At 42.0% G+C, this 27,895-nt stretch overlaps 1 protein-coding gene across 1 annotated transcript in view; it reads left to right on the forward strand.

Moving 5' to 3' along the window:
- Positions 1-3,322: 3,322 nt before the first annotated feature.
- Positions 3,323-27,895, forward strand: part of CLCN1 (chloride voltage-gated channel 1) — a 38,102-nt gene continuing 13,529 nt past the window's right edge. Inside the window, exons 1-16 of the mRNA XM_004474133.3 lie at positions 3,323-3,583; positions 6,361-6,481; positions 6,905-7,036; positions 7,655-7,783; positions 8,018-8,151; positions 9,776-9,853; positions 10,967-11,045; positions 16,864-16,989; positions 17,370-17,454; positions 17,694-17,795; positions 18,225-18,309; positions 18,561-18,710; positions 23,864-23,933; positions 24,130-24,240; positions 25,912-26,125; positions 26,377-26,510. Of these exons, the coding sequence (XP_004474190.1) occupies positions 3,404-3,583; positions 6,361-6,481; positions 6,905-7,036; positions 7,655-7,783; positions 8,018-8,151; positions 9,776-9,853; positions 10,967-11,045; positions 16,864-16,989; positions 17,370-17,454; positions 17,694-17,795; positions 18,225-18,309; positions 18,561-18,710; positions 23,864-23,933; positions 24,130-24,240; positions 25,912-26,125; positions 26,377-26,510 (1,930 nt within the window). The 5' untranslated portion in view covers positions 3,323-3,403. The remainder of the gene's footprint in view (positions 3,584-6,360; positions 6,482-6,904; positions 7,037-7,654; positions 7,784-8,017; positions 8,152-9,775; positions 9,854-10,966; positions 11,046-16,863; positions 16,990-17,369; positions 17,455-17,693; positions 17,796-18,224; positions 18,310-18,560; positions 18,711-23,863; positions 23,934-24,129; positions 24,241-25,911; positions 26,126-26,376; positions 26,511-27,895) is intronic.

Raw genomic sequence — 27,895 nt, forward strand, 5'->3', positions numbered from 1 at the left:
AAACAGGCCAAGTCTCCAAGCTTTCCACCCCCATGGTACCCACACCAAGCTCAAATATGCTTTCCCTTGTGTGTCCAAATACACCTCCAGGAGCTGAAAAGGCCCTGCTTTGGGAGTTCCATTATAGAAATTGTGAAGAACCATACTCAATCCAATTAAAGCCAGTAGATAATTTTTTGTTGTTGTTGTTAAAAAAAAAGTGAGCATGAATTGGCAAAGGTGAAAATGATTCTATAAAACTACGTTTTCAAAATTCCGTTCAAAGATGTTTAAGACTGAAGGGAGTCATAAAAACTGTTACACATGATTCCTGTATGAGAAAAATGTTCTTCATGTACAGTGGCACTGAGCTCTAATATGTGGAACCAAGGAAAGGCAGAGCAGTGATAAGATCCAGCTCTCTTTTTCTAACAGATATTCAAGACCTTATGGATGTGTGTCTGGTGGGTATTAATATTCCCTCCTTGTACTTAAAAAAGAATTTAAATAGTGAATTTGTATGGTAATAAAAAATCTGCAGCCCTTAAAGTCTATAAAGGAAGATTTTTGTCTCATCAGGGATAGGGTGGGATGCATATAATGGTAGACACTAAAGGCTGGTCCAGCCTAATTCAGGCCAGAGCAGTTAAAAAAAAAAAAGGCAATCTGGATTCTCAGTTTGAGACCCACTACCAGAATGGCCCACTGAGGCAGGAAAAGGAGCCAGCCAATAGTATGTCACCAGAGAGGGCAACTATCATAGTGAGTTGTGTCATGACTTGGGGTCTTAAATGCTGGACATGAAACCTTTTATCTAACTCAAAGTGAATGTCTTCACATATCCTGTGCACATTTCTGAATAGCAGTTTCTAGGGTGTGGAGGATTATTACTTTGGTGAGATTTTTCCCTCATAAAAAGATGGTGATGGAACCCTGGAGAGATGACACCAAAGCAGAACTCCAGGAGGGGTGGGACTGGGTGAGAGTTGGAAAGCACTTCACAGCTCTCTTCTTGTCTGGCTGAGTCCCACAAACCCTTATAGGTGCCGAGAAGAGCTTTGCAGTACAGATAATAGCAGTCCACGTCCCACAGGGCATCCATGGAGAAGATGAAGCAGCAGCCCATTCTGCATCCCAGCAGGCCCAGGATCCCACAGGACAGGCAGGTGAGGGCACTGTTGTAAGGACAGCACATCTGGACCTGGCAGTCAAAGAGAGAGGGTCTTCTGGACAAACAGTCTGCATGACAATAGCACTGGCCTTGGGGGCAGGCACTGGCTGGGTCTAGTACACAAGGGGTCATGCCTTTCCCATCAGGACCTGTTACCAGGCCAGTGATCAGCCCAGGCATGGGCAGTGGAGGCATGGAGAAGTAACTGTTAAGGGCCACCATCTCTTTGTGGGGTGGGAGCACAGTTGGCATGGAGGAAGACTCTTCAGCTGTCTGGCATGGTTCTGGAATCATTTTACCTTCAGAGCCTATGGATCACTAATCTCAACCCATGAGATTTTGTTTTAGCTATTCCTAACCTTTAACAGAAGATATTTATACTTATAACCTTGCCCTCCAGCATGAGCAGCCTGTGCATTTCCTTGATCCTCCTCTAATTTCAAAATCTTGTTTTTAGAATGGCAGTTGGTCCCCCCTTTCTAGACCGCACACTTGGTATGGTGTGAAGGCTGTCCCAGTTTCACTCATTTCTGCCTTAGAACCTCAGAATCCATGACCAGGCTGCTGTGTTTTAGGGATCTGACTTTCACATATTTACGTCTTGGATTATTAGGTTCCTGCAGAAACTTTACTTTCAGCAGTGCCATACTCCACAAACAAGTGAAGTCTGGCTTTTCTGTTTCTGAGACCCTCAGGAATCTAACTTCACCAATGGCTCTCTATTTTCTTTATTAGGAAATTCTTCCTTTCATCTTACACCAATCCCTTATATCTCTTTACTTATTTTCTGCCCACCAAGAAGGTAGATATCACAGAACCTTCAATCCCTCAAATCATCACAAATTTATAGTCTTAGTGGGTATGTTATAGGCATTGAGGCTTGGAGGGTTTATGTTGAAAAAGGTATTGTTAATGGTTTCCATCTTCCCACTTGTTTTAGATTGTTTCATTTAACCAAGATCAAAATTAAAATGTAGACCAGATTGTTGATGATTCTGCAGACTCTGAATTTGGACTGTTATGGGATAGACTCTGCTTGTGAAGTATCCTAAACTACACTTTGGCTCTAATTTATAACTTCTCTTTTTCCACTAATCCCTTGCTCATCTAAATGGAGGAGGAGTTTACAGGGAAAGGAATGTCCTAGGAAAGTTGATGAGAAAAGCATGATACCAGATAAAGTTGTGTGACGTTGGCCAAAAATTATTTATTGACTCAAAAAGGGAAGACTAGCAGAGTGTACTTCCCTATCATCTTTTATGTTTGTCAGGCTCATCAGGAGAAATCCTCGCTCCCATCCCACTTCCACCACCCACAGGCCTCTGGCCTTCCCCTTTTCACCTGTTATCTAACCTATGTAATAATAATGAATGGTGGGTACTCCACAGTCGAAATGGTAGCTCAGTTCCCCCTACCCCTACCCCAGAAATCTGGGCTGGTCATGTCTAAGATACATATCAGTCTGGGAAAAGGGAGAAATCCCAGAACCCAAGGCTATATCTTCCTGCTTCCCACACCTAGTAGGTGATAAGGATGGGGCCAAGAGGAGGTCCCAAAGCATTGGCAGCCTCTGGCAAACTGAGAAAAGGCAGCGACCTGGACCAGGAAACTGAAAATTGTATGGGTTGGGAAGGCTGGTCAGACAGAATATGATACAAATGAAAACTAAATATTGGGAAGATACAGAGCTCGGAGCAGCTAAACAGGGAGAGATGATGGCAGAGAGGCACCAGCTGCTATCCCAGGTAAGTTACTCTCCAGAGCATTTAAAGACCTTAGAATCATTCTATCCAGCATCTCACCCCTCACCTTTAAGCGACTCAAGAAAAGAGGTGGAAAAATTAGAGGATTTAACTACAGATAAGGTCTTTGGGATCAGTTAGGTTTGAGCGTATACTAAGCATGTTTTCACCCTGGTCTGGGCAATATTTATAAAGGGACCAACGACATGGGCTGGAAGCCTACGAGGGATTAAGAAGGGCTCTGTGAAGGGAATTCCCTGCGGGGCTGTCCCTCAGGTTCTCTTCCCAACCCCCAACCCCACACTGCTCTCACACCTGCTTCGACCCCAAGCAGATCAAATGTGGCCCTGTGGGGGGGTAGTGTCATGTGATGGAGAGGTGGCTATAAATAGCTGGGGGTGGGCATGCTGCCCCAGACGCCTTGGGGACAAGCAAGAGGAGAAGCTTAAGGAGCTGTACTGGGGGGAGAACAGGGGCAAGGAGGCCAAGGCCTGGCCCAGGGGGAGGGAAAATGGAACGTTCCAAGTCACAGCGACTTGGGGGCGAACAAAGCTGGTGGGGCAGTGCCCCCCAGTACCAATATATGCCCGTTGAACACTGCACCAGCTACGGACTGCCCACTGAGAAAGGGAGCCTTCAGCGCAGGCTCCAAAAGGATGCAAGCTCCCGTCCCAACACCCACCCCACACAGGTAAAGTCCTAAGGGGAGTGAGAAAGGGTAGACTAGAAAGGGTGCTGGAATGGCTTGGTGAGAATTAGGTATTAGGTAAAAAGCTGGGGCAGTGTGTGTCTGTGTGCAGTGTGTGTCTGTGTGTTTAACTTAATAGTACATGACAGTGTGCTAAAAAAATGAAAATCCTTCAAAGGTCTGGGCTCATACAACCACCTTAATATAAGCTTATGAAATATACATACTTTTATAAATGCCTTTGCTAACGAATAAACAAATCATGGGGAAACAACAGAAGCACACATGCATGCATAGCAAGTGCTTATGTAATGTGCATTAAGTGATTTGCGTAGGAGCTCCACCTCTGTGCTGCCTGCTGCTTCTTACACCCTCTCGCACATGCAGATTCCATCAGATTTCTCCCACCCAGACCCCCAGCAGCACACACATAAATAAACACTTCTGCAGAAGGTAGAAGAGAGGACTTGGGATAAGTAGAGAAAAACTGAATTGCAGATAAATGACTAGAGATATGAGCAGAACAAATATAACCAATGTTTTGTGGGGAGATTGACCAAGTACAAACCTATTAAGTGTTGAGGGCGTGGAAAGGTGCAGCTATCCCAGAGAGAGGAGTTTTCAAACTAATTAGAGGTTTCCAGGGACAAATATTCCAGGGTTTTGGGATTGGTGGGTTCCAGACATCTAGAAAAGAAATGGGGTGGCACAACTAAAGGAAATGTGAAATTATTGTGAAAAGGTATACAGATTATGATTAGTAAGTAAATGTACCTCTCACTCCAAGGAATGCGGAGGGCAACAAAAGGATAGAGTGTGTCTGAGGGAACAAGAAATCAGAATGTATTCATGTTTTAGCTAATGGGGAGCCTAAGTTTCCTTTAGGTTTAGGGGGATTAAGGAAAGGACTGGGAAATTGTGGGGTGTCTGTGCAGGTGATTTCAGTTTTGTGGATCAAGAGGATCCAGCCTTGGCCACAGATTGGTTCCTAAGAGTAGCTCCTAAGGGCAGCATTGGAATCCTTTGGGAGTATGGACATAAAAGTTAGTGTGGGCAGGAATAGTGGTTAGAGGATTCCTGGAGAAAGTGTGTCTGAACAAGGCCTTTGAACACTGTAGAAGTTAATGGAAAGACTGATACTCAGAGCCCTGTGCTCATTCTCACCTGCATAGATGGTCATATCTGGGTGGGGCAGCAAATTGAGTGAAAATGCAATTATGGCACTTTCTGGGAACAGTGAGGAAACCGAACAAGCCAGCATGAAGCTTCTCGTTGGAGAGGAATGGTAACATACCTTGGGAAGGAGTTGGACTGGTTTCCACAAGGCCCTGAGAAAAAAGGAGTTTGCATTTCAGTTTTTGTTTAACTTTTATTATGGGAAATTTCAAATTTACACAGAAATAGAATGGCATAATGAGTCCCAAAGTAACTGTTACCAGCTTCAGCAGTTATCAATACTTTGTCAATGGTCTTTCTTCCATCCTTCCTATTCCCACCCACACCCCTACACACACATACATACACAGACTGGAGTTTTTTTGTTTTTTGTTGTTTTTAAACAAATCTCAAAACATCATATCACTTTCAGACTTGGATTTTGATTTCTCCATTCCCTTCCCTAACCCTACTCTGGTGTGGCAGTTAGTGCTGAACCAGTCAGAACAGATTTGGCTCTTTTTATCTTTTCCCAGCCCAGGTTTTAATATGAAGCACTCCCCTTCCTGATCTCCACCAGTCTGGGCCCTACGGGAGATGAGCCAGCCTGCAAAGAACGTGTGCTGAGCTCCAGTGGTGGTGTCTTCTCTCTCTAGGTCCCAGCAAGGTTATGGAGGGAAACAATCACTAACCTCGTTTCAGAAGTGCAAAGAGCCACAAGCAGGGAAATTAGTGTGTATCTGTCCAGGACTGAAGCATGAACTGTGCTGCTCATATTGTAAAATCAGATCTTTTCTACCCAGGCTTTTCCAGATTCAGCTACATGGCCTGGCCTGGCCTGACCCTGGCCCCAGCCCCAGAGGATGGAGTTAGTATAGTTGGGGGTGGTGAAGGCTAAAAGTGGATAGAGGGGGTGCTGCCAGATCTGAGGGATGCTTTTTCTGCCCTCTTCACATTTTGATGGGTATCTGATTATCTTACTCTGGAAAGAAGTGAATTGACCTGCCTTATCAGGTCTGGTTCCTATTTGTGCATATAAGCACTGAGGACTGAGGTGGATAGGCTCTATCCAAGCTTGCTGGAAGGATCTGAGTTGCCTCAAGTAAGGCTAGATGTACCAGGCAAGGTACAGCCAAGATTCAATTGCTGTCCAGGCCAGAACGTCCTCACCCTGTCCATATTATTATCCCTAGGAGGTGGTCAGTGCAGAGAGGTCTGGGGAAGTTGTAGAAAGAGACTGAGAAATAGAAGACATAGTGACACATAAAATGGCTAATTGATACACTATCCAGTCCTTTATCTGTTTTGGGGTCAAAATTAGCCTTGATGAAGGCTGCCATAGACCAGTTTGAGTACAGATTGAGGAATGAATGGAGAAAGGGTGGGGATAGATGGAAGAGGGGAGAAAATAGCAAATGGACAAATGGAGAATGGTGACTTGAGGTCAGGGATAATCACAAACAAAGTAATCCTATATACAGCCACCAACACTTGGGATTTTTAAAAGCTATTTCTCTTTTTTTTTTTTTTTTTTTCCCCTCTCCTGTGAGTCTATGTGCTTCCCTCTATTTTTTTTTCCCCTTTCTCTTCAACAAGAGAAAATTTACCATTCTCCTTCTGGGCAGATCTATGGGCATCACAAAGAACAATTCTCAGACAAGGAGCAAGACGTGAGGATGCCCAAGCAGATGGGCTCCACTGATACCCTGGACAACAAGGATGAGGATCACTATTCTAAATGTCAAGGTGATGGAAACTGAGAAATAAAAGAATCTAGTAGACGGAGGTTCAGAGATTAGGAAAGTAACTTGGATGTCCCATTGTTGCACATAACCTCATAGGCCTCCCACACCCCGCACCCTCCCACCTTCCTCCCCACCCCCACAAAAGCCTTCCTCCAAGTATTAAGGAAAAGGCATTCCTCCCTACCATCTCACTTTGCCTTGTTGCCTACTATCCCTCCCCCCACCCCCAAGAAGCAAGAGTTTTGGAAAGGAATTCAAGTATCCAATTGAGAACTGGACTTTGAAGGGGCAGGAGCAGCGAGTAGCAGAGACTGAAGAGTGAATAAGACATAGAGAAAAGATCCTAAAGTCCCAATTCCTCCTTTCCACTCCCCAGTAGTAACTGGTTAGCTGCTTTTCTTTTTTTACTCCCTTTTCTTCCTAGATTGTCTCCACCGCCTGGGACACGTTATAAGAAGAAAATTAGGGGAAGACTGGATCTTTCTGGTGCTTCTGGGACTACTTATGGCTCTGGTTAGCTGGAGCATGGATTACGTCAGTGCCAAAAGCCTTCAGGGTATGTTTAATCTGGCCTTTACCCTCAGCCTCTCCTAACACTGAGGCCATTTCCAGAACTTCTGCTCTAGGGTAAGCTAGATGTATTTGGGGAGAGAGTATGTTCACAGAGAGGGCATCAGGTGAGACGCTGGCCCTGGACAAGACTAGATCCAGATCCATTTCTCATACCCCTTCCAACAACCACCCAACCTGTGCGTGCCCCTTGGATAGGGTAGCCAACTCATCCCGGCTTTCACAGGATTTTCCAGGTTTTAGCACTAAAATCCAAAGTTCCAAGAGCCTTCCCAGTCCTGGCCACATTGGGGTCATTAGTCACCCTGTGGTCTCTAATGTACTTGCAGTCACAGGACTTGGGTTGTGATTTGCAGCATTACCACTTCCAGATGGTGGGAACTCGAACAAGTCACTTCACCTCACACAACTCAGGCTTCCTATATCTAAAGTGAGAACAGTGCCAGCTTGTGAGGGTTGAGTGGGATAACCCAGGCATGAGAATGCATCCTGTAAACTTTTGTGCTGTGAACATGCAAGTGCTGGTGAAGTTATCATCAACCACTCACCTACACTCTGTGTCTCTTTGTCAACTGCGATTAACCCTCAGCATGTGTCTCTCTAGCCTACAAGTGGACCTACTATCAGATGCAGCCCAGCCTTCCTCTGCAGTTCCTGGCCTGGGTCACCTTCCCACTTATCCTCATCCTCTTCAGTGCCCTCTTTTGCCACCTCATCTCTCCACAAGCTGTTGGTGAGAACTTCCCGCTGCACTCCTACTCCCCATGCCATCAACATGGTCTTCTTGTGTAGACCATTCCACTCTGGGTTCCTCCCTTCACTCACAGCCCTTTCATCCACTTTGCCATAGTCTTCCTCACTGCAACCCTCTTCAGCCATCCCCAATCCCTATTTCTACTTTCTGGATGTTCACCTCCCTCTAACCTCCAGCTTTAACCCGCACATGATCAATTTTTAATTGTTATAGGCTCTGGAATTCCTGAAATGAAGACAATACTTCGGGGGGTTATCCTGAAGGAATATCTCACCCTCAAAGCCTTTGTGGCCAAGGTTGTTGCACTGACTGCTGGGCTGGGCAGTGGCATCCCTGTGGGCAAAGAGGTAGGTCCAAGAGTTCCTGAGGTGTGAGTGGGGAGAGACACTCAGGTGACACAGAACAGAGGGGATACTCTGGGATAAGTAGACCATGGAAGACAGAGACTAAAATCATGGCCAAGAGACATTCAGTAAGGAACTATATCAAAAGCTACTAGTCCTGGAGTAGGAGGACAAAGATGTCAGACCTGGGAGGTCTTTAAAGCTGAGTCTCTCAACCTAGGCATTATTACCATTTGGGGTTGGATAATTCTTTGTCGGGGGGTGGGGGGTGGGTTTCCTGTGCATCGTAGGATGTTCAGCAGCATCCCTGGCCTCAACCCCATCCAGTTGCAACCCCCAGTTGTGACAACCAGAATGTCTCCAGACATTGCCAAGTGTCCCCTGGGGACAAAATCAGTCCTTGTTGAGAACCACTGCCTTAGAGATAATCCAGAACTATCCATTGTATGAATATGTGGCAACTGAGACCCAAAACGATGCAGGGTTTTCTTCAAGGTTACATGCTTAGGTCTCCTTTAGTTCTGTGTTCATGCCCATTCTTACCCTGCTACAGTCAATGCTCTGCACAGCAACCAGAGTAATTTCTTGAAAATGAAAACAGCTCACATCTGACTTCTGGTCAAGAACTTCTAATGGCTTTCCGTTCGACTTAAAATAAAATATGAATTTCTTACTGTGGCCTGCAGGCCTATGGCGATTTGGCTCCTCTCTATCCATCTGGTCTTCTTTCCTTCCAGGCTGCCCCCGTTTACTGTGTTCAAGTCACAAGACCTTCTTTCTGTCCTGTGACAACTCCAAGCATGTCCCCCTTCTCAGGCCCTCTGCACTTGCTAGTCCCTCAGCCAAAACCACTCTTCCTCCTGACGTTCACTTTGTTGAAGGCACCCCTCAATTAAAACCTGCTCAGGAAGTGGACTTGGCCCAATGGATAGGGTGTCCGCCTACCACATGGGAGGTCCGAGGTTCAAACCCCGGGCCTCCTTGACCCATGTGGAACTGGCCTGTGCGCAGTGCTGATGTGCGCAAGGAGTGCCCTGTCACGCAGGGGTGTCCCCCGCGTATGGGAGCCCCACGCAGAAGGAGTGCACCCCGTAAGGAGAGCCACCCAGCGCGAAAAAAAGTACAGCCTGCCCAAGAATGGCGCCACACCCACAGAGAGCTGACATAACAAGATAATGCAACAAAAAGAAACACAGATTCCCAGTGCCGCTGATAAGGATAGAAGCAGACACAGAAGAATGCACAGCGAATGGACACAGAGAGCAGACAACTAGGAGGTGGGGGAGAGAAATAAATAAATAAATCTTTAAAAAAAAAAAAACGCCTGCTCACGGAGGCCTCTTTATCCAAATATATCCCCCATCCCACCTGGCCTGTCTCTCTATTCCCTTATGCTCCTTTATTTTCTTCATGGCCTGCAGATTATCAGAACTGATAATATACTGGTTTTATCCTCTCCTTTCATCTCTGGGGTGAAGCTCCCTGAGGACAGAAATTCAGTCTTACCTCTGTATTTCCAGCATCTGGTACAATGCCTGGCATAATAAATCCTAGTGGAGTGGATGATGACTACAAAGCCTCCCATCTGGATCTCTTGCTCCTCACCCCTTTCTCTCCTTTCTTCCAGGGCCCATTTGTGCACATTGCCAGCATCTGTGCTGCTGTCCTCAGCAAGTTTATGTCTGTGTTCTGTGGGGTATATGAGGTAAGGTTGAGAAACTGAAACGAAGGAGGGGCCAGTTGTGTGTCCGGGGTGGAGGGAGGGCTGCCTTTGCTCTGGGCTGGCCATGATGCTGAAGTGGGGCATTGCACTAATCCAGGCTCCTTATTTTCCATCCACCACCCCCACCCATCTACTGTAGCCACATAACACCTCTGTTTAGTCTATGTCTGCCCTTGTATGCCCATCTATTTTTGATTCTGTGCCCCTACTTTGCAGCCTATACCATGGTCTGCTCTCATGCTAGCCCTGCAAACCCACACTGCCTCCATGTGTCAATTCCACTTCCCAATCACATTTCCCTCTTGTGCATCCCCATCCTTTTGTAGTTCCTGATCCTCCCACCCTGTCTCCCTTACCTATGACCCACATGCCCCATCCCCCCACCTTCCTTGCCCTGCGTGCTTCTCTGTTGCAGACCGTGCCTGGGCAGCTTGATCTCCTGGTGTCAGCCTGTGCAGTGGGCGTGGGATGCTGCTTTGCAGCCCCTATCGGAGGCAAGTTTCACTTCCTCCCTATCCCTGTTGCCTGAGCAAAATTAGGATGGGGGGTTTGGGTGGCTGCCAGAAGCTTTGGAGGGGGGCTCACTGAATGGACTGGTGGGTGGGCATCCAGGGAGTGACCAAGGATTGCAGCCCCTGGATTCCAGGCACTCATAGTCTCCTGACAAAGGGCTGTGTGTTCTCTTGAGACTCGTTGCTTTCCATGCAAGGTTTATTGGTACTGACTGTCTGAAGTCATTCTCTGTGTCTCTTGATAGTGCCACTCTTGTCCTGATGCCCCCACCTCCAGGCCCTATCTTGTTATCACTTATTGGCTTACCTGCCAGACATGCATTTGCCTAATTTTATTTCATTTTCTATTTTTGACCTTGCACTATGAAGTCACTTCCTGTTTGCCAAATTCACTGAGTTTCTCTTGGCTTAGGGGCTAGATGGCTCCTGGAGTCACAGGGGGAGATAGGACCTCTTTGGTTCTCTGTGATTTAGGCCTCTCATTCTGCCTTATTCCCCAACCCTGCTTGTTCTCCTTTCCTCTATCTACCCATCCCTTCCCTACCTCTCCCATCTGTCTCTTTATCTGTCTTTCCCCTAGTAGCAGCCATACTATTATACTGATATGCTGACAGTGGGCTGTGCTGTAGGAGTTGGCTGTTGTTTTGGGACACCACTTGGAGGCAAGTGATTTACCCCCTTCCAGAGCCATTTCTGACCTTGTGCCTGACCTTGCCCTTAAAAGTTTTTGTCAGCCTTCTCAAACGCTTGCATTGCCAATTTACATTATAATAATAAGAGCTAACTATTAGTGAGCATTTACTATATGCAAGGCCATGTCCTAAATCCTTTACATTTAATCCTTCGAAAAGCTGAATGAGACAGCTTTATAGATGAGAGAGATGAGAAACCTAAATTACAGAGCAGGTAAGTGACTTGAGCAAGGTCTTTCAGTTAGTAAATTGTAGAGATAGGAATAGAAATTGAGGTAGTCTCTATGCCTCCACTACTTACACTAACATTTATTTTCAATGTTGAATAAATTTGCCCTGCACTTATTAAATCTTCTAAATGAATTCTAGGCACTTTCTTCTCCAAACTTATATTTTGCTGTGTTTCTAGGCACTTTCTTCTCCAAACTTGTATTTTGCTGTGTTTTAGTTAAAGACCTAAGAGTTTGGTGGACCATATTTAGATTATTGATAAACTTTAAATGAGGACTACGGATGGGAATTAAAGGATAAATTCCTTAAGAGCAATTTAAAATTGAATGTCTTTCTATGTGAATAAGGAAAACTGATTTTTCAGATTATTTTCCTTATCATGGATAACCAATAAATGGACACAGTCCGAGAAAGCAGTAATATTTGTTTATTTGCCAATCAAAATTAGTTTTCACCAGATTAAAAGAGCAGGGATTATTTGGATCATTCATTGGATTTATTGGTGATAAAAAGAACACCAAGTTTACAATGAAGAAACAAAATTGCAGGAAGGGCATATGCTCCTTTAAAAACACCAGCCGTTCTAGGTATCTTTTCAATTATAAAACTGTAATCAGTTCATTGGTAGAGGAGTCTTCAAGATAGCTAAAAATGATTAGGCTCAGGAATAATACATGGATACAAGGGTAAATTTTGATGCTATCTTATACTAACACCATGCCTATGCATACAGCATAAGCAGATCAAGTTAGCAAATGCATTAGTTAGCATCCTGTTTGCACTTCTGTTGCCAGCTCTAGTCATTAAAGTCATTAGTCCCTGCCAATGAAGGATCGTGTGTTTGAATTTCTACACACATTGAATGTTCATACCTACATTTTTACCCACTTTTGCCTTTATTCACTCTTTAATCTTACAAATCCAGAAGGTCTACAGATATTTTTAGACAGGAATATATTTTTAATCAGCTGGATTCTTTTAAGGTGAAGAGAATCTGGATTTTCTGAATGAGTCTGGAATTTCTGGAATGAATGAATAATGAAGAAGATTCTTTATGGTCCTATGTAGCGTATAGGGAAGATAAAGACCATAGGAATATTACATACAAAACATTACTCTTGAACAAGAAATTGTTAAGCACTGAAAAGTTGTCAAGAAGCCATACTCAGTTTGTTTGTATTAAGTGACAAATCATGACAGTATTTACATGTGGCATTACTTGCTTGTTTTTTTCTATGAATGTGTAATTCCTAAGAAAAAATTAGTATTAAGATATTTTATCCACTATGTAGTCAACTCTTAATTTTTTTACACCAGTGAAGGAAAGATAATTCAGCATTCATCAAAAACAACAAACATTTATTTTGCTTCTGTTATGTGCTAGACACTGTGCTGGATCCTGTGCTCTCAAGGTGCTCACGGTTGAGAGGGGAGACAGGCAGGCAAATAGATCACAGCCCATTCAAATAAGAGTTTCAATGGCAGCCTGTGCAAAGTGTAGCTTGAACCTTCTTCTAAGCTGCTTGGGGTAGCCAATGAAACTTTACACAAGAGGTAGTGCTTGATCTGAGACTTAAATAATAAGCAGGAGTTTGCAAAGAAGATGGTGAAGACAGAGTTTTCTGGACAGAGGAAAGAACTTTGTGAAGTCAAACTTTGGAGAACTATAAGGACAGTAGATGAATATTGCTAGAGAATATAGGATAAGAGTAATAGGAAATGAGTCTGCATAGCAAATGGGGGCTGTATTAGTCAGCCAAAGGGGTGCTGATGCAAAATACCAGAAATTGGTTGGTTTTTATAAAGGCTGTTTATTTGGGGCAGGAGCTCACAGATATCAGGCTGTAAAGCATAAGTTACTTCCCTCACCAAAGTCTATTTGGAGCAAGATGGCTACTGACGTCAGCATTCCTGGGGCTTGCTTTACTCTGCCTTCAAGGTTCCTTTCTTCCCAGGGCTTGCTTCTTCCTGGGCTCAGGGTTCCTCTTTTCCTGGGCCTGGCTTCTCTTTCTTCTGTGGGCTTACTTCTTGGGGCTCCAGCTTAAGGCTTCAGCATCAAACTCCAACATCAAAACTCCAAAATCAGAAACCCTCACATCAAAAACCCCAACTCTGTTCTTTACCATGCCTTTTATCTGTGAGTCTCCACTCACCAAGGGGTGGGGACTCCATGCCCTAATGATAGCTCAGTCATGCCCAGGTACAGATCAAATTACAAACAAAATCCAATATTTCTTTTTGGAGTTCATCAATTATATCAAACTACTACAGGAGCCAAACCATGAAGAGCATGGTAGACATTGCAAAAGAATGTAGACTTTATTCTCTAGGCCGGAATTTGCCAAGATGTTTTTGACAGAACACAGTTCCTCTTGGTGTTTTTAGATGTAATGTACAGAAAATAAAAACAATAACAGCAACAACAATAAGATCAAAATAGATGTAACATGTCAAAAAGGTTTCAAGATCAAAGAAATTTGAAAATGTTAAGTAGATTTTTTAAAAACTGGAAAAGTTAGAATATTTAATATGCTAACATGCATTTTTAATATCCAAAAAGGGTCTATCTGGAACAGCATTTCCCACAGAACTCCTTTTGTAAGGACCTTCTCATGAGACTAATAGTATCTCATGGATCTGACTTTGGGAACCAATGTCACAACAAAGGGGAACCATGGATGAATTTTGAACAAGGAAAAGACATAGGCAGCTTTGCTTGTTTGCCCAGTCCCTTTGGCAGCTGTGTGCAGGATAGAATTGACCTGTGGGGGCTGGAGTCAACAAGATTAATAAGAAAACTATTGCCATAGTCCTGATTCTGGATGATGAGAGCCTGAACTGGGGCAGAAACAGAAGAGATGGAGAAGAGGATGATAATATTAGTGATACAAAGCAAAATTAACAGGACCTGGTGCTTGACTTTTATGTAAAGATATGAGAAATAAGAGAAAAGGAGGAATCTAGGCTAACTTCAGGGTTTCTAACCTGGGCATTTGGATGGATAGTGTTGTTAGTAACCACTATAGAGAATATAGAAGTGAAACAAGTCTGGGGGAAATTTATACATTTCACTTTGAATACACTGAATTGAAGTTCCTATGACATATTCAGGTGATATTAAGTAGGTAGCTAGTGGCAAACTGAAGCTCAGGAAACAGATCTGGGCTGAAAGCATAGCTTTGCTGATCAGTAGCATATAAGCACATAAGTGGTGGTCAAAGCCATGGAAACAAGTGAAATGGACAGAGTATATCTATGAGTAGCAAGAGTTGTTGATTGAAGACAAAACTCTGGGCTGGGCAGAGGCAAAGGAGCCAATAGAGAAGACAGAGAGTGGAAGGAAAGAAAAAAGTTATATAGAGCCTTGGAGACTAAAGAGTTTCCAAAAACTGTTTCTGTGTTTTTTCATTTTTTCTTTTAGTAACACATTTTCTGTTTGGCTCATGCTACTATGAAAATCAGTTGTCATTCCTGAGTATACAGTGACAGACTGTTAGGGAAAGTGTCCCAGAACTACATCATGGGAAAGAAAATCTTCCCTGGGATTTTTTAAAAAATTGTTGTAAAATGTCCATAACTTGGATGGCTTACACCCAGACAAATCAAAGCTGACTTTGGTTTTGTTACTGGTAAAGAAAAGGGGAGACTTGCTCCTCCTGATTCCCCACTGTGTTGAATTCTTCTTTGAGGCAAAGGATGCAGCTGCCTTACCTGATGTGATTTGAGGAGCAGAGGCAGAAGGGGTGGTTGGCAAAGGTCTCTGTAACAGATTACCCATTCACTTGCTCCGTTTTCTGAAATTCCACCCATTCTAGTCTCTTCTGTTCTCTTTCTTACTTATCCTATCCTTTCTTATCCTATCCTATCAATTCAAAGAACAGGTATTGAGCACTGATTCTGTGCCAGGCACTGTGCTAGGTGTTGGCTTACAAGGAACTTTCAGTCCCATGGAGAACTCAGAAATATAAGCAAATAATTAGTTCCGAGAGTTATAAGTGCTCCAATAGTCCAAAATTCTGAGAGAGCATGCATGAGGGACCGACTGTTATCTACCTGAAGAGGACCAGGATGGCTTCCCAGAGAAAATGACATTTGACTGACCATTAGGAACCCTCTGCCAAAATGCAATAGCTACTCTGTGAGAGAGTAGCTATTAGGCCACCATCCCCTTGGCATGAACGATATACTGTAAGAAATAATAATATAAGTAGTGTTATCACTTATTGAAGAGAGGGCGGAAGTCCTGTGGGAGTCAAGTATGTGACTTTGAATATAGAGCAGGTGGGAAGAAGATGGCTAGGGCATGAGATGCTACTGAGGAGGGAGGCAGGTAGGGGTGTTAGGCAGGCCAGCAACTATTCACCATGTGGAGAAAGGAAAATGCTGGAAACAACCCTTGTCTAGCTCCTGATTTTTTCCTTGAGAACAGGCCTCTTTTCTATTTCTCTAATTACATGTTGCATTTCTTCAGTCCCTTTTCCTTGTTATTGATAAAATGAGGCAGAGCCAGGTTTTTAGGTAATTTTGTTGTCAATTTTTTGTTTTTTACTTTGCACCTAATCAAAGTACACCCCCTTCGTTCTTAAAATATTTAAAGAATGCTCCTTTGCATCTATTGAAAATTGCTTTTTATACCATCTTTACCTTTCCATACTTTACGAACTCTCGCTATTTTACTCTACATCGACCTCCCTGTTTTCTGCTTCAGCATCTACACTAAGAAACAGTATAGTGTAGGACTACTAATTGGCTTTCCTTTCACTTTACCCATCTTTCTTAAGCATGATTGTGTTTAACCTCCACACCGTCATTACTCTGCTGTGGTCTTTTTTTATTATTATTGTCTTTTTTTGTTTAAGATACATAAATGACAAAAATGTTACATTAAAAAATATTAGAGGTTCCCATATACCCCACTCCCCACACCCCCCACTCCTCCCACATTGACAAGCTTTGATCTTTTTAGGTAGGTTTTTACTATTTCTTTTTAAAATGAATACTTTGTTTTCTTTTCTTGCCATATTGAGCTTTCATAGGCTCTTAAAAAGCCTCCTCCTATTCATTTTTCTTCTTTCTTCCAAGGAAATTGCCCCAGGATATTTGGTATATGAGGGGAGGTAGGAATGATTGGAGGAGGATGCTAAGGAGAGTCCTGGTAACTTCTGAGCTCTGCTTGGCAACTGGTGAGAACCTTCTTTCGAAGCTCTCTCTCTCAACTTTTCTGCAGAACTTTTTCAACTATCTTTAAATCCCTGCAGATATATTATAGTTGTAATTCCCACCCAACACCCTCCTCTCCCGACTTGCTAAGGGATGGATAGGGCTTTGCCACCTGATCCTCATGTTTGGGATTTAAACCATATCCCTGGCCTGTGAAATATCCTAGCATGACCAAGTAGCTGGTCTAGAGCATGGGATTCTAAGAGATCATTACTTTTCACCACTGTTTTCTCCCAGATTCATGTTCCAGCAAATATTCTTCAGGCTCCAGGGTGGGAAGTATAGGAGAGAACTTTTCACTTTTGTGGACCTGACTGTTAATTCCATGCCCCTGTAGGAGTACTATTTAGCATCGAGGTCACCTCTACCTATTTTGCTGTTCGGAACTACTGGCGGGGATTCTTTGCAGCCACATTCAGTGCCTTTGTTTTCCGTGTGCTAGCAGTATGGAACAAGGATGCTGGTAACGGAGTTGGGGATGGAGGGGAGGGCGGAGGCAAGGGGAAGGACTGGGGTAGATGTTGTGAAATAAGGATGTTGGTAACTGAGCGTGGAGGGAAGCTCTGCAGGGGTAGTTCAGAAAGGGAATAGGTGGACATTATTTGAGAAGTTGACCCAAGGCCCAAAAAATGGAGACTGGAGTCGGGGTAGGGTGGGATGTACATAAAACAAGGGTTTGGTAGGTGAGTAGCAGTAGTGCATAGAATAAGGACATTGAATGAAAAAGGAGAAATTGTGATTGAAGGAATTAGGAAGCAAGGAATTAATCCTTAAAACTGATTACGTCTATGTCTCCCTTTTTTGGGTTTCTGTGATGTTCCCACCACAATCCTTGGCATATAGTCACCATCACTGCTCTGTTCAGAACCAATTTCCGCATGGATTTCCCCTTTGACCTGCAGGAACTCCCAGCCTTTGCTGTCATTGGGTCAGTGGGGGCCCCTCCTCTGGGAGTGGTGAGCAGGGAGAGGGGTGAAGCTTTGGATTGGAAGAGATCCAAACTGGGAAGAAGGTGGGGTGGGCATAGATAAAGTATAAATTAATAGGGGAAGGTGGGTAGGAAGGGAAGGTGGATGTCTGGCTTTTGTTTTCCCACAATGGCCAGGTCAGAGAGATAAACTTTTCATTTCTGTAACCAGGTTCCAACTCTGTAACTTATACCCTCAGGATTTGCTGTGGATTCCTGGGAGCTGTATTTGTATATCTGCATCGCCAGGTCATGCTTGGTATCCGAAAGCACAAGGCCCTCAGCCAGTTCCTTGCTAAACAGTGAGTCACTGCCTTTTTCTTGCCCTGCCCATTTAGCCTGCCTTCTCCCAGAGTTCCTCCATTTTTCTTTGTGGAAGGCATTAATGTCTCTAGATTGCTTACATAAAAATATTAGGCTTGGGAGTGGGTGGAGCTCAGGGTGGAGCACCTGCTTCGCATGTACGAGGTTCCGGGTTCAATCTCTGGTATCTCCTATATATGTATATTTATATATATATATAATATTAGGAGGCCTGATGCTGGGTGGGGGATGAAGGGTAGTATGGCTTCTCCTTTAAAAATTATTTTTTTGGTGAAGAGAATGTTCTTTATTTAAAGACATGAGACGACATTTGACTACTTTTGCCATCCCTTTTAACAAAAGGGAGGAGGTTCAGTGTGATGTTCAGTGTGACTTTGCTAAATTAGTTAACTCCGTTTCTTTCTCAGCCGCCTTCTGTATCCTGGAATTGTTACCTTTGTCATTGCGTCATTCACCTTTCCACCAGGAATGGGCCAGTTCATGGCTGGAGAGGTCAGTTACAAGCGTGTCTGAGAGCAGCAAGGTCAGTGAGTACATGGTTCAGTTACTAAGCCAGGACTTGGGCCACATGGAAAAGAGGAAACAGTACAGATATCCTCAGGTTGCTGAGCATATATGGTTTTGCCCAAGAGTAAAGGGCAAAGGGACTCTTGAATAATGAGACTGAAGGAGCAGTTATCTGAAAACAGGAAGTATGGTATATATCTGGAGAACCTTCCCCCATTTGCCTCTTTCTCTCATAGCTGATGCCTCGTGAAGCCATTAGTACTCTGTTTGACAACAATACATGGGTAAAACATGTGGGTGACCCTGAAAGCCTGGGCCAGTCATCTGTGTGGATCCACCCCCAAGTCAACGTTGTCATCATCATCTTACTCTTCTTTATCATGAAGGTAAAGCTCCCTACACAGCTGACCCCGTAAACCTCTACCAGTTTCCAACCTAGGAACCCATGGTTTGCAGAGGGAAGGAAGGGGTATAACTTCATCTGGTCTTCATCCAACCTAAAAAGAGCTATTTTGGAAACCATGGCATAATTAAGTCATTTGTCAATAGGAACAAACCAGTATCTGGGATAATTGCTCCATTCATGTCAACTTAATGGTGTTTGACATAATTATTATAACCCTTCTAATGGTTCTGTTTGTTAAATTATTAATGCATTACTGCAGCCAAGTAAACAAGGACAAGAATTTAGCATATAGATAACTGTATAAAAACCTCAGATAAATTAACAACTCCCTCCACACAATTAAGTACCCTGTGACTTGCACACCTACACATCTGTTTTTCCCCATTCTTGTAGGTAATCTGTATTCCACAATTACAAAAGAGATTAAAATATTTAAATAAATCTTATTAGTGACTATAAATAAGTTTTACAAATATTATTATTCTCTATTTAGTGAGGCTATAAGGGTTTTGCCATCTTCAAATCATTCTCTCCTAGCTTCAGTTTAGAAACAAAAGCTATCTCTTTTATATCAGGTCTTTTTCATATCCCTCCATCAAGGATCATGTATTTATAGACTTTTCAATTTCTGCTTTTTACAAGGATATTTTTATTTCCACCCCTGATTGTGACTTCTATTACAATTCCTGATTCCCACCCCCTTTTTTTGCTAACTACCTTTTTACTAATAGTATATCTTGCCTAAATAATCCAGCATTTTCCTCTATATATAAGGACTGTCATTTAAAAATCTGTCCACACTGAACTTTCAAGTTCTTGAATACCTTGCTATTAACTTATTTTTTACGTATCTACATTTTCCCAGTATATGAGTCACTAGTTTGTATTTATATTGCAATACCTATAGTGGGTTTATTTATTCATTAATTCAACAAATATTATTGAGTACCTACTATGTATCAAGTACTAATGCTTGATAGTTGATCTTTAGCTAAATTTATCCTTATAGTTGAAAAGTTATTTAAAAATATCCTTTTTAGTTTTTTGTGGCACCATTCTTGGGCAGGCTGCACTTTATTTCGTGCTGGGCAGCTCTCCCTACAGGGCGCACTCCTTGCACCTTGGGCTCCCCTACGCGGGGGACACTTCTGCATGGCATGGCACTCCGTGCATGCATCAGCACTGCACACAGGCCAGCTCCACACAGGTTAAGGAGGCCTGGGGTTTGAACCGTGGACCTCCCATGTGGTAGACCACTGGGCCAAGTCCACTTCCCCCACCCTTATTTTTGAAAGGAAGTTTTCTTTCAGATATAAAATTCTTGGTTGTCAGTTTTTTACTTTCAGCACTTTAAATATGTCTTCCCACTGCCTTTATGCCTTCATGGTTTCTGATGAGAAATTGGCATTTAAACTTATTGAGGCTCCCTTGTATATGACATGTTGCTTCTCTCTTCTGGCTTTCAGAATTCTCTCTTTATCTTTGACATTCGACTTTAAGATTAAAAGTTGTGTTGGTCTATATGGGTTTATCCTGTTTGAAGTTTGTTGATCATCTTTGTTGATGTATATGTCCATGCCTTTCACTAAATTTGGGAAGTTTTCAGCCATTATTTATTTGAATGTTCTCTTGGCCCCTTTCTTTCTTCTCCTTCTGGGACTCCTACCATGTCTGCATTGGTACATATGATGGCGTCTAAGGTTCCTCAGACTGTTCACTTTTTTATTTTTTATTTTTTATTTTTTTAAAGAGCTTTAGATTACATAAATGTTACATGAAAAATATAGGGGTCTGGGAAGCAGATATGGCTCAAGTGATAAGGCCTCCACTTACCATATGGGAGGATCTGGGTTCAATCCCTGGGGCCTCCTGGTGAAAAAGAAGAAGAGAGAGCATGCCTGTGCAGTGAGCCCATGCCCATGTGGTGAGCCAGTGCCTGTGCAGTGAGCCAGTGTCCGCATGGCAAGCTGAGTGCCTGCGCAGCAAGCTGAGTGCCCGCATGGTGAGCCAGTGCCTGTGCACCAAGCTGAGCACCCATGCTGTGAGCCAGTGCCCATGCAAGTGAGTTATGCAGCAAGATGATGATGCAACGGAAGAGAGACAAAAGAGAGAGTCAAGGTGAAACACAGCAGAGACCAGGAACTGAGATGGCACAATTGACAGGGAACCTCTCTCTACATCAGAGGTCCCCAGGATTGAATCCTGGTGAATCCTAGAGGAGAAAGATGAGAAGAGAAGACAAAAAGAGAAATAGATACAGAAGATTACAAAGCAAATGGACACCAACAGCAAACTACAGCAGGGCGGGGAAGGGGGAGGGGAAGAAAAGGAAAAAAAAATAAAGGCATTACATAAAAAAGAATATATATATATGTCTGTTCACTTTTCTTCATTCCTCTTTCTATTCCTCAGACTAGATGATTCCAATTGTCTTATCTTCAAGTTATTGATTCTTTCTTGTGCCCGCTCCAATTTGCTATTGAACCCCTCTAAGGAATTTTTAATTTCTCTTATTGTGTTCTTCAGTTCTGTTTGGTTCTTTTTCATAATTTCCATCTCTCTATTGATATTCTCTCTGTACTTATTTATTATTTTCCTGATTTCCTTTAGTTCTTTGTCTATATTTTCCTTTAGTTCTTTGAGCATTGTTAAGACCATTTATTTTCAAAGTCTGTGTGGAATATCCAAGATCTGATTCTCATCTTTGATGGTTTCTAATGTCTTCATCTTATCCAGAGCCATCAATTCCTGCTTCTTTGTATGTTTTGTCTTTATATATCTTAATGTGTTATCACTGAAATTTAGTTCTCTAGTACTGGTATTTAAAACCTTGGGAATTATTTGTATTCCACATCACTTACACTGCTTTTGAATCTTTTCTTTGATATGCCAATAGCTCTAAAAGTTTGCTAATCTCATGAATCATTCTTGGCACTATAGAAGTTGAAAAGTTCCATGCTCTCTTATCTTGGTACTGTTTTTACACATATCTTGGAAGATAATCTCAACTTTATCCTCTGAAATCAAACCTATCAGTCACTTATTATCTCTATTACTCTAGATTTCAGATTAACTTGAGTCTGCAAAACCTCTTACGGCTTTCATGTACTTATTCCAAAGAGATAGTATAAAAAAGTTCAAAGAGTCTCAAACTGTTAAATATCAGAATCATTTAAGAAGCTTGTTAAACTGCAAGTGTCATGAACCCCATCTCCAGATACCTGATTTAGTAGGCTGCACAGTCATGCACCTTCATTTTAAACAACTTCTTAGGGTAAGCATTATCATTAGGTGTTTTAGCAATATTAGCTTTGAGAAGTTTTTCTGCTTTGCATGAATAGCATTTGACTAATCTACCTTCTTTCTTTCCTTCCTTCCATCTTACCTAATTACTTACCTACCTATCTATCTACTACTTACGTACCTCCCTCCCTATCCATCTACTGTCTTAGTTTGCCTGTGCTGCTATCACAAATACAACAAACTGGTTTTGCGGCTGGAAGAGGTCACAAAAGTAAGATATCAGCAAGGGTTGCTTTCTCCCAGCATCTGTAGTGTCCTGGTGCTGGCTGCTGGCAATCATTATGGTTCCTTGACTTGTATTTCTGTGCCAGCACATGGTGATGTCTTCTCCTTTCTGGCTTCTGTGATTTCTGGATTCTCTTTATAAGTCCTCCAATAATATGGATTAAGACTCACCCTTAATCAGCAGGCCATGCCTTAACTGAAAATATCTTGAAAACTCATATTTAAAGTGGATTCAGTCCCACAGATATGAGGATTAAGATTAAGAACCTATTAGTTGGGGTACATAATTCAACTGACCACACTTACTAACCTACCCAAATCCTACTTGCCTTTATTGAGTGTTGTGCTGGTACAGAGAAAAGGCAGAGATAGCAAGGTGCCCTCTGTGTCCTCAAGGAATTCTCAGTTTATATTCTTTTCATCTGTACACTTAACCTTGTAGTTCTGAGCTTGTTTTTAAAAGTCCTATTCAAACATGAAGACATACATATGTTTTGTCTGATATCTGGGCTTCTGGGATGAACCATCTCAGTATCTTAGTGACTGCCTCTTGAGGTCAGCCCTGGCTCTGGGAAATTCTTTCTAAAGTTCATAAAATTAAGAAATTTATTTCTTATTAGGTTACAATGCAATTGTTGCAGTTTTTAGATTGTAAATACTTTGATCCTGGCATTTTTCCCTGACTTTTAGCTGCTACTATCTTGTATGTAGTTTGAGACCCTTTTCTAAGATTTGCTTATTTATTTTGAAAGTGATATATAAAACTCTGTTTAATTTATATATGTCTCATAATTTTATTCTTTTTACAGATCTTTCAAAAGTTCAACCACAATTCCTTTTTATATAACTCCTCGATTCTTTTGCATTCTTTGCCATAGAATGTGCCTATCTCTTTTGCTAAAATAGTCCCAATTTCTATTGAAATAATACCTGATAAAGTTGACATTAGAGATCTTTTCTGTTACATTGATTGACTTGTCTGGCTTTTTTACTTTGCGCTTCCAGTATGGCTAGGACAGACCTGATTTTCTGATCCTTTGTTTAAGGTAGCTTAATGTCAAAGGGAATGGGTCAGGCAGGACAAACTTCACATCAAGGTTTGTAAATGACTATATAAAGTCTATATTAGTCCCACAGTAAGTCACAAAATCTTTAAGGTATCTATCACTTAAAGCTGGGGTTCCTTTTCAGAAATGTAACACTGACCGAGAATATGTATCCTCCAGCATCAAGAGTTTCAGGCTGTTCTGCTGAAGTGAATTTTCTGGGTTAAGTTGGTATATGGGCTAGGATCTTTCTGGGCAGTGAAACATGTGTCTTCTGGGGCTCTACTTCCTGTTCTGGATTGCCTAAAGGTAAATATAGTTAGCTTTCTGGGAGAACTTTTTGATAATGTTTTCTTTGCTGTGCTCTTAGAGAGCTTCATGGTTTTTTATTCTGAAAGAAGGGTGACAGACAAAAAGACTTCAAGAAGGTTGAAGGCTTCAATTAGCTCTTCCAGGATTTCTGTGACTCATTAAGAGGGAGGGAGACTAGTGGAAAGGAAATTGAGTATGTGTGTTGTGGGAAGAGGAGAGGGTATTCTGATGCCTCTTTTTGCCCTAGTTCTGGATGTCCATCATAGCCACCACTATGCCCATACCCTGCGGAGGTTTCATGCCTGTGTTTGTGCTAGGTAAGTTCTGATGGGAAGCCTTTGCTCTTACAGATAGCTGGAATTTAGGGTACTAGAAGAATAAGGAAAGACCTGAAATATTGGGGGTTTATATTTGGTCTTATGGTAAAAAGAAAGAATTGGTTTAGGTCTGAAAATCTAGAGGATAAGGAGATTAGGTGTCTCAACATCTTCCCTTTTTCCATCTTTTCTCCAGGAGCTGCATTTGGAAGGCTGGTAGGAGAGATCATGGCCATGCTTTTCCCTGATGGTATCTTATTTGATGGCATCATCTACAAAATCCTACCTGGAGGCTATGCAGTAATTGGTGAGACACAGTACCATCTTTCTATAACTAAACATTGAGTACCCCAACTCTCACACTCAGACTCTCCCCTGACATCTTTATTCCAGGCTACTTAACTCTGGTTTTAATTTAATACTGTTTAATTTGACTTTTATTCAAATAAGCAACCCTTGATTCTGACTCTCATTAGCTATTTTTTAACTTCTTTGAACTTAGTTTCCTCAGGCAAACTAAGAGATTTGGGGAAATAAATAAGACAATAAGGATAAAACACCTAGGATTGTGCCCAGATGTTTGCTAATGGTTTTTTTCTTTCTTTCCTAAGACTTATGGAAACAGCAATGCCAGTGACTGGCTTAGACACTCCAAACCTGCAGATATGCTAATACTGATAGGATTTAAGAGCACAGGACTAAATGCTAAGAAACGTGGACTTTAGATGTAGCTCTGCCACTTGTCACCTGGATGACCATGGACCAAGTTAGCTACCTTTTTGGGCCTTAGTTGCCTTTTTCTAAAATAATTTCCTAGATATCTTACAGCTCTAACATTTTGAGAGTCTATGATAATCCTTTTTTATTAAATTTATTGTCCTGTCAAACTAAGGGCCATGCCTAGCACAATGATCAATATAATCTCCAGATTTATTATGCTACATCCCTTCCTCCCTTCTTCATCAATGTCCAATGACATCTAAGGCCATGCCTCCTCTAGACATTGAAGCATTAGTCAGCTTTTTAGCTCATAGGGTGACCCTACTCCTTCATCAAGGTGGCTTTCTAAGAGTCCCTTTCCTGTCATCTACTCTTATTCTTCATCGTCATCCCTCTTAAGTATCCCTCTCCATCCTTCCTGGTGTACATTTCCCGATACACATGTCCCCAATGATAGTTTTTGTCCCAAAGTATATTGTATGCACTATTCAGTAGTGTCATTCCTTCCAATAGTTCCCTTTCATTACTTTTCCTTATTCTATCATGCCTGCCTTCTCCAGCATTTTTTCCCAAAATTATAACTCCCTCATATTTAGTGTAGTTAATGCACATGGAACTATTTTGATTGGTGGAAAAGTGTAAGCAGAATTAAATAAGACAGATTCTACCAGCAAAGAGTTTTAGAATCATAAAATTTTAGATCCACATTATCATAGAAATCATTTAATTGACCCTTTCACCTTACAGATGAGAACAAAGGATTCCAGAGGAATTAAGCTCCATTCAGACAGTTGAAAAATAATGGTATCAGGATTTAATGTAGGTCTCATTTCTCTAAGTCCACAGCAACAAATCCTGGGTTTTCACACTATTCAGTCATTAATTGTAAGCATTAAAACTTGAAGCTCAAGGTAAAAAGCCATACTGCATTTCAAAATGCTCAATTAAGAGTGATCCAAACTTTCAAAAGTGAGCAGTGGCTAGGATATCACTATCTTCATTTTGTAAGTGAAGATTTTGGTACACACAAAGATTCTGTGACTTGACAGGGATCATAGAATGAGGTCAAAACTATTATTCCCTAAGAGTTTAGCAATCTAGGCCCTACTCTTGAAAAATCGTCATCTCAGATGTGTTGGTGCCAACCAGGGTCATATATTCCCACTCTTATGTCATTTCCATCACATCCTGATGTGTTTCCCCCATGCCAACTATGGCAGCACTAATCTACATGGTATATTCGTGTGTCTCATTCTAGGAGCAGCAGCACTGACTGGTGCAGTGTCCCACACAGTCTCCACAGCTGTGATTTGCTTCGAATTAACGGGTCAGATTGCTCACATCCTACCCATGATGGTGGCTGTTATCTTGGCCAACATGGTGGCTCAAAGCCTGCAGCCCTCCCTCTATGACAGCATCATTCAGGTCAAGAAGCTGCCCTACTTGCCTGATCTTGGTTGGAACCAACTCAGGTCAGGGGCACTAGCTGGAATTAGTTCAGATTTGATGGGGTAGGGATAGGAGGTTCTGAGGTTGACATTGAGATTAGGGTCAATGTTTGGTAGCATATTTTGTTTTGTTTTTCATTTATTTTTGTACTCTCATGTACTTGATAAATACTGTGAGTGATCAAATGCATGACAAGTCTGATGGGAGGAATGGAAGGAAAAGTAAAGGGACAGGCATATGGTGGGGCTAACTAACCCTGTTTTCTCCCTCTTAGCAAATTCACAATCTTTGTTGAGGACATCATGGTACGTGACGTGAAGTTTGTTTCAGCTTCTTGCACATATGGAGAGTTGCAAACCCTTCTCCAGACCACCACAGTCAAGACTTTACCACTGGTTGATTCAAAAGGTCAGTGGGAAGGAAAGAAGCAGACTCCTGAGCTAGTGACCATAACAGGATTTACATAAAAGTAGAGGAGGCACTGGTATATGCTTGTCTTTGGGGGCTGTTCAGTCTGCTAGAAGAGGCCCAGTCTGTGCTCCTTAGAAACCATGTTCATCCTCAAGAAAAAAAAAATGAAGCCATAACACATGCCAAGAAGACAGTTAAAAATTCTGTTAAAGAAATAAATCTTATGGCCCCTTACATGGTTCCCTTTGATACCGAGCTAAACCATACTCTTTCCTTAATGCCTGTCTTAAAGATGAAACTGTTATGTATATAGGAGGTGAATCGTTTTAACAGTGATTCTGCACTTTCCTTCCTTCACCATCCTTTCTGCCTACCTTTGGTACTTAATCCTACTTTGTATTATTTCTATGGTGTACATATCTTTGTCTTGTCTTTGTTATTAGATTGGATATTTCTTGTGGATAAGGACTTTAACTTCTGTCTCCCCCAAATTACCTTGCTATAAAATTTACTAGATATTAATTCTTCCCTAATGTCTGAATACATGAATTAGTACAATACAGAAAAATCATATAGGACCATTTAGAACCATTAAAATTGTTAGGATTTCACATAATCCAGGTATCCAATTGTTAAAGTTAGATTAGTTCTAATTTCTTCCAAAAGCCCAAGTACCTTCTAAGCACCTTTTTTTAAAAAAGGGTTTTATTTATTTAGCCCCACCCCCCAGCCCCATTGTTTGCACTCTCTGTCTGCTCTCTGTCCATTTGCTGTGTGCTCTCTTTGTTTGCTCATCTTCTCTTTGTGGGACAGAGGTGCTCAATCGCTTGAGACACCTCAGCTCCCTGCTAAATACCTTTTGTTTTGTTTTGTTTCAGAGTTTTGTTTGTTTGCTTGTTTAACAAATCAATTTTAGTGATACATATTAATAAGGAATGAAATCCATCCAAAGTGTACAGTCAGTAGTATTTGGTATAAACAAATAGTTGTGCATTAATCAATTCAGTCATTATTAGAGCATTTTCATTATTCCAATAATAATAATAAACAAAAACTCATCACCTCTCAATCTCCTTTTTTTAAAATTTTATTTATTTATTGTCCCTATCCCCTGTCCCCAGGCCCCCCCCCCCCATTGTTTGCATTCACTGCCTGCTCTCTGTGTCTGTTTGTTGTGTGCTCATCTTCTTCTTAGGAGGCACCAGGAACCAAACCTGGGACTTCCATGGGGTAGGCAAGTGTCCAGTTGCTTGAACCACATCCACTTTCCCTCTCAATCTCTCGATGGTTCTCCCACCATACATAGCTGCTATTCTGTTTCTGACTATCTAATTTATTTGTATTTATATTTTGTATAGGTGGAATCAAGCAATATGTAGTAG

The sequence above is a fragment of the Dasypus novemcinctus genome, chromosome 5, assembly GCF_030445035.2.
Source record: "Dasypus novemcinctus isolate mDasNov1 chromosome 5, mDasNov1.1.hap2, whole genome shotgun sequence".
Taxonomy (NCBI): domain Eukaryota; kingdom Metazoa; phylum Chordata; class Mammalia; order Cingulata; family Dasypodidae; genus Dasypus; species Dasypus novemcinctus.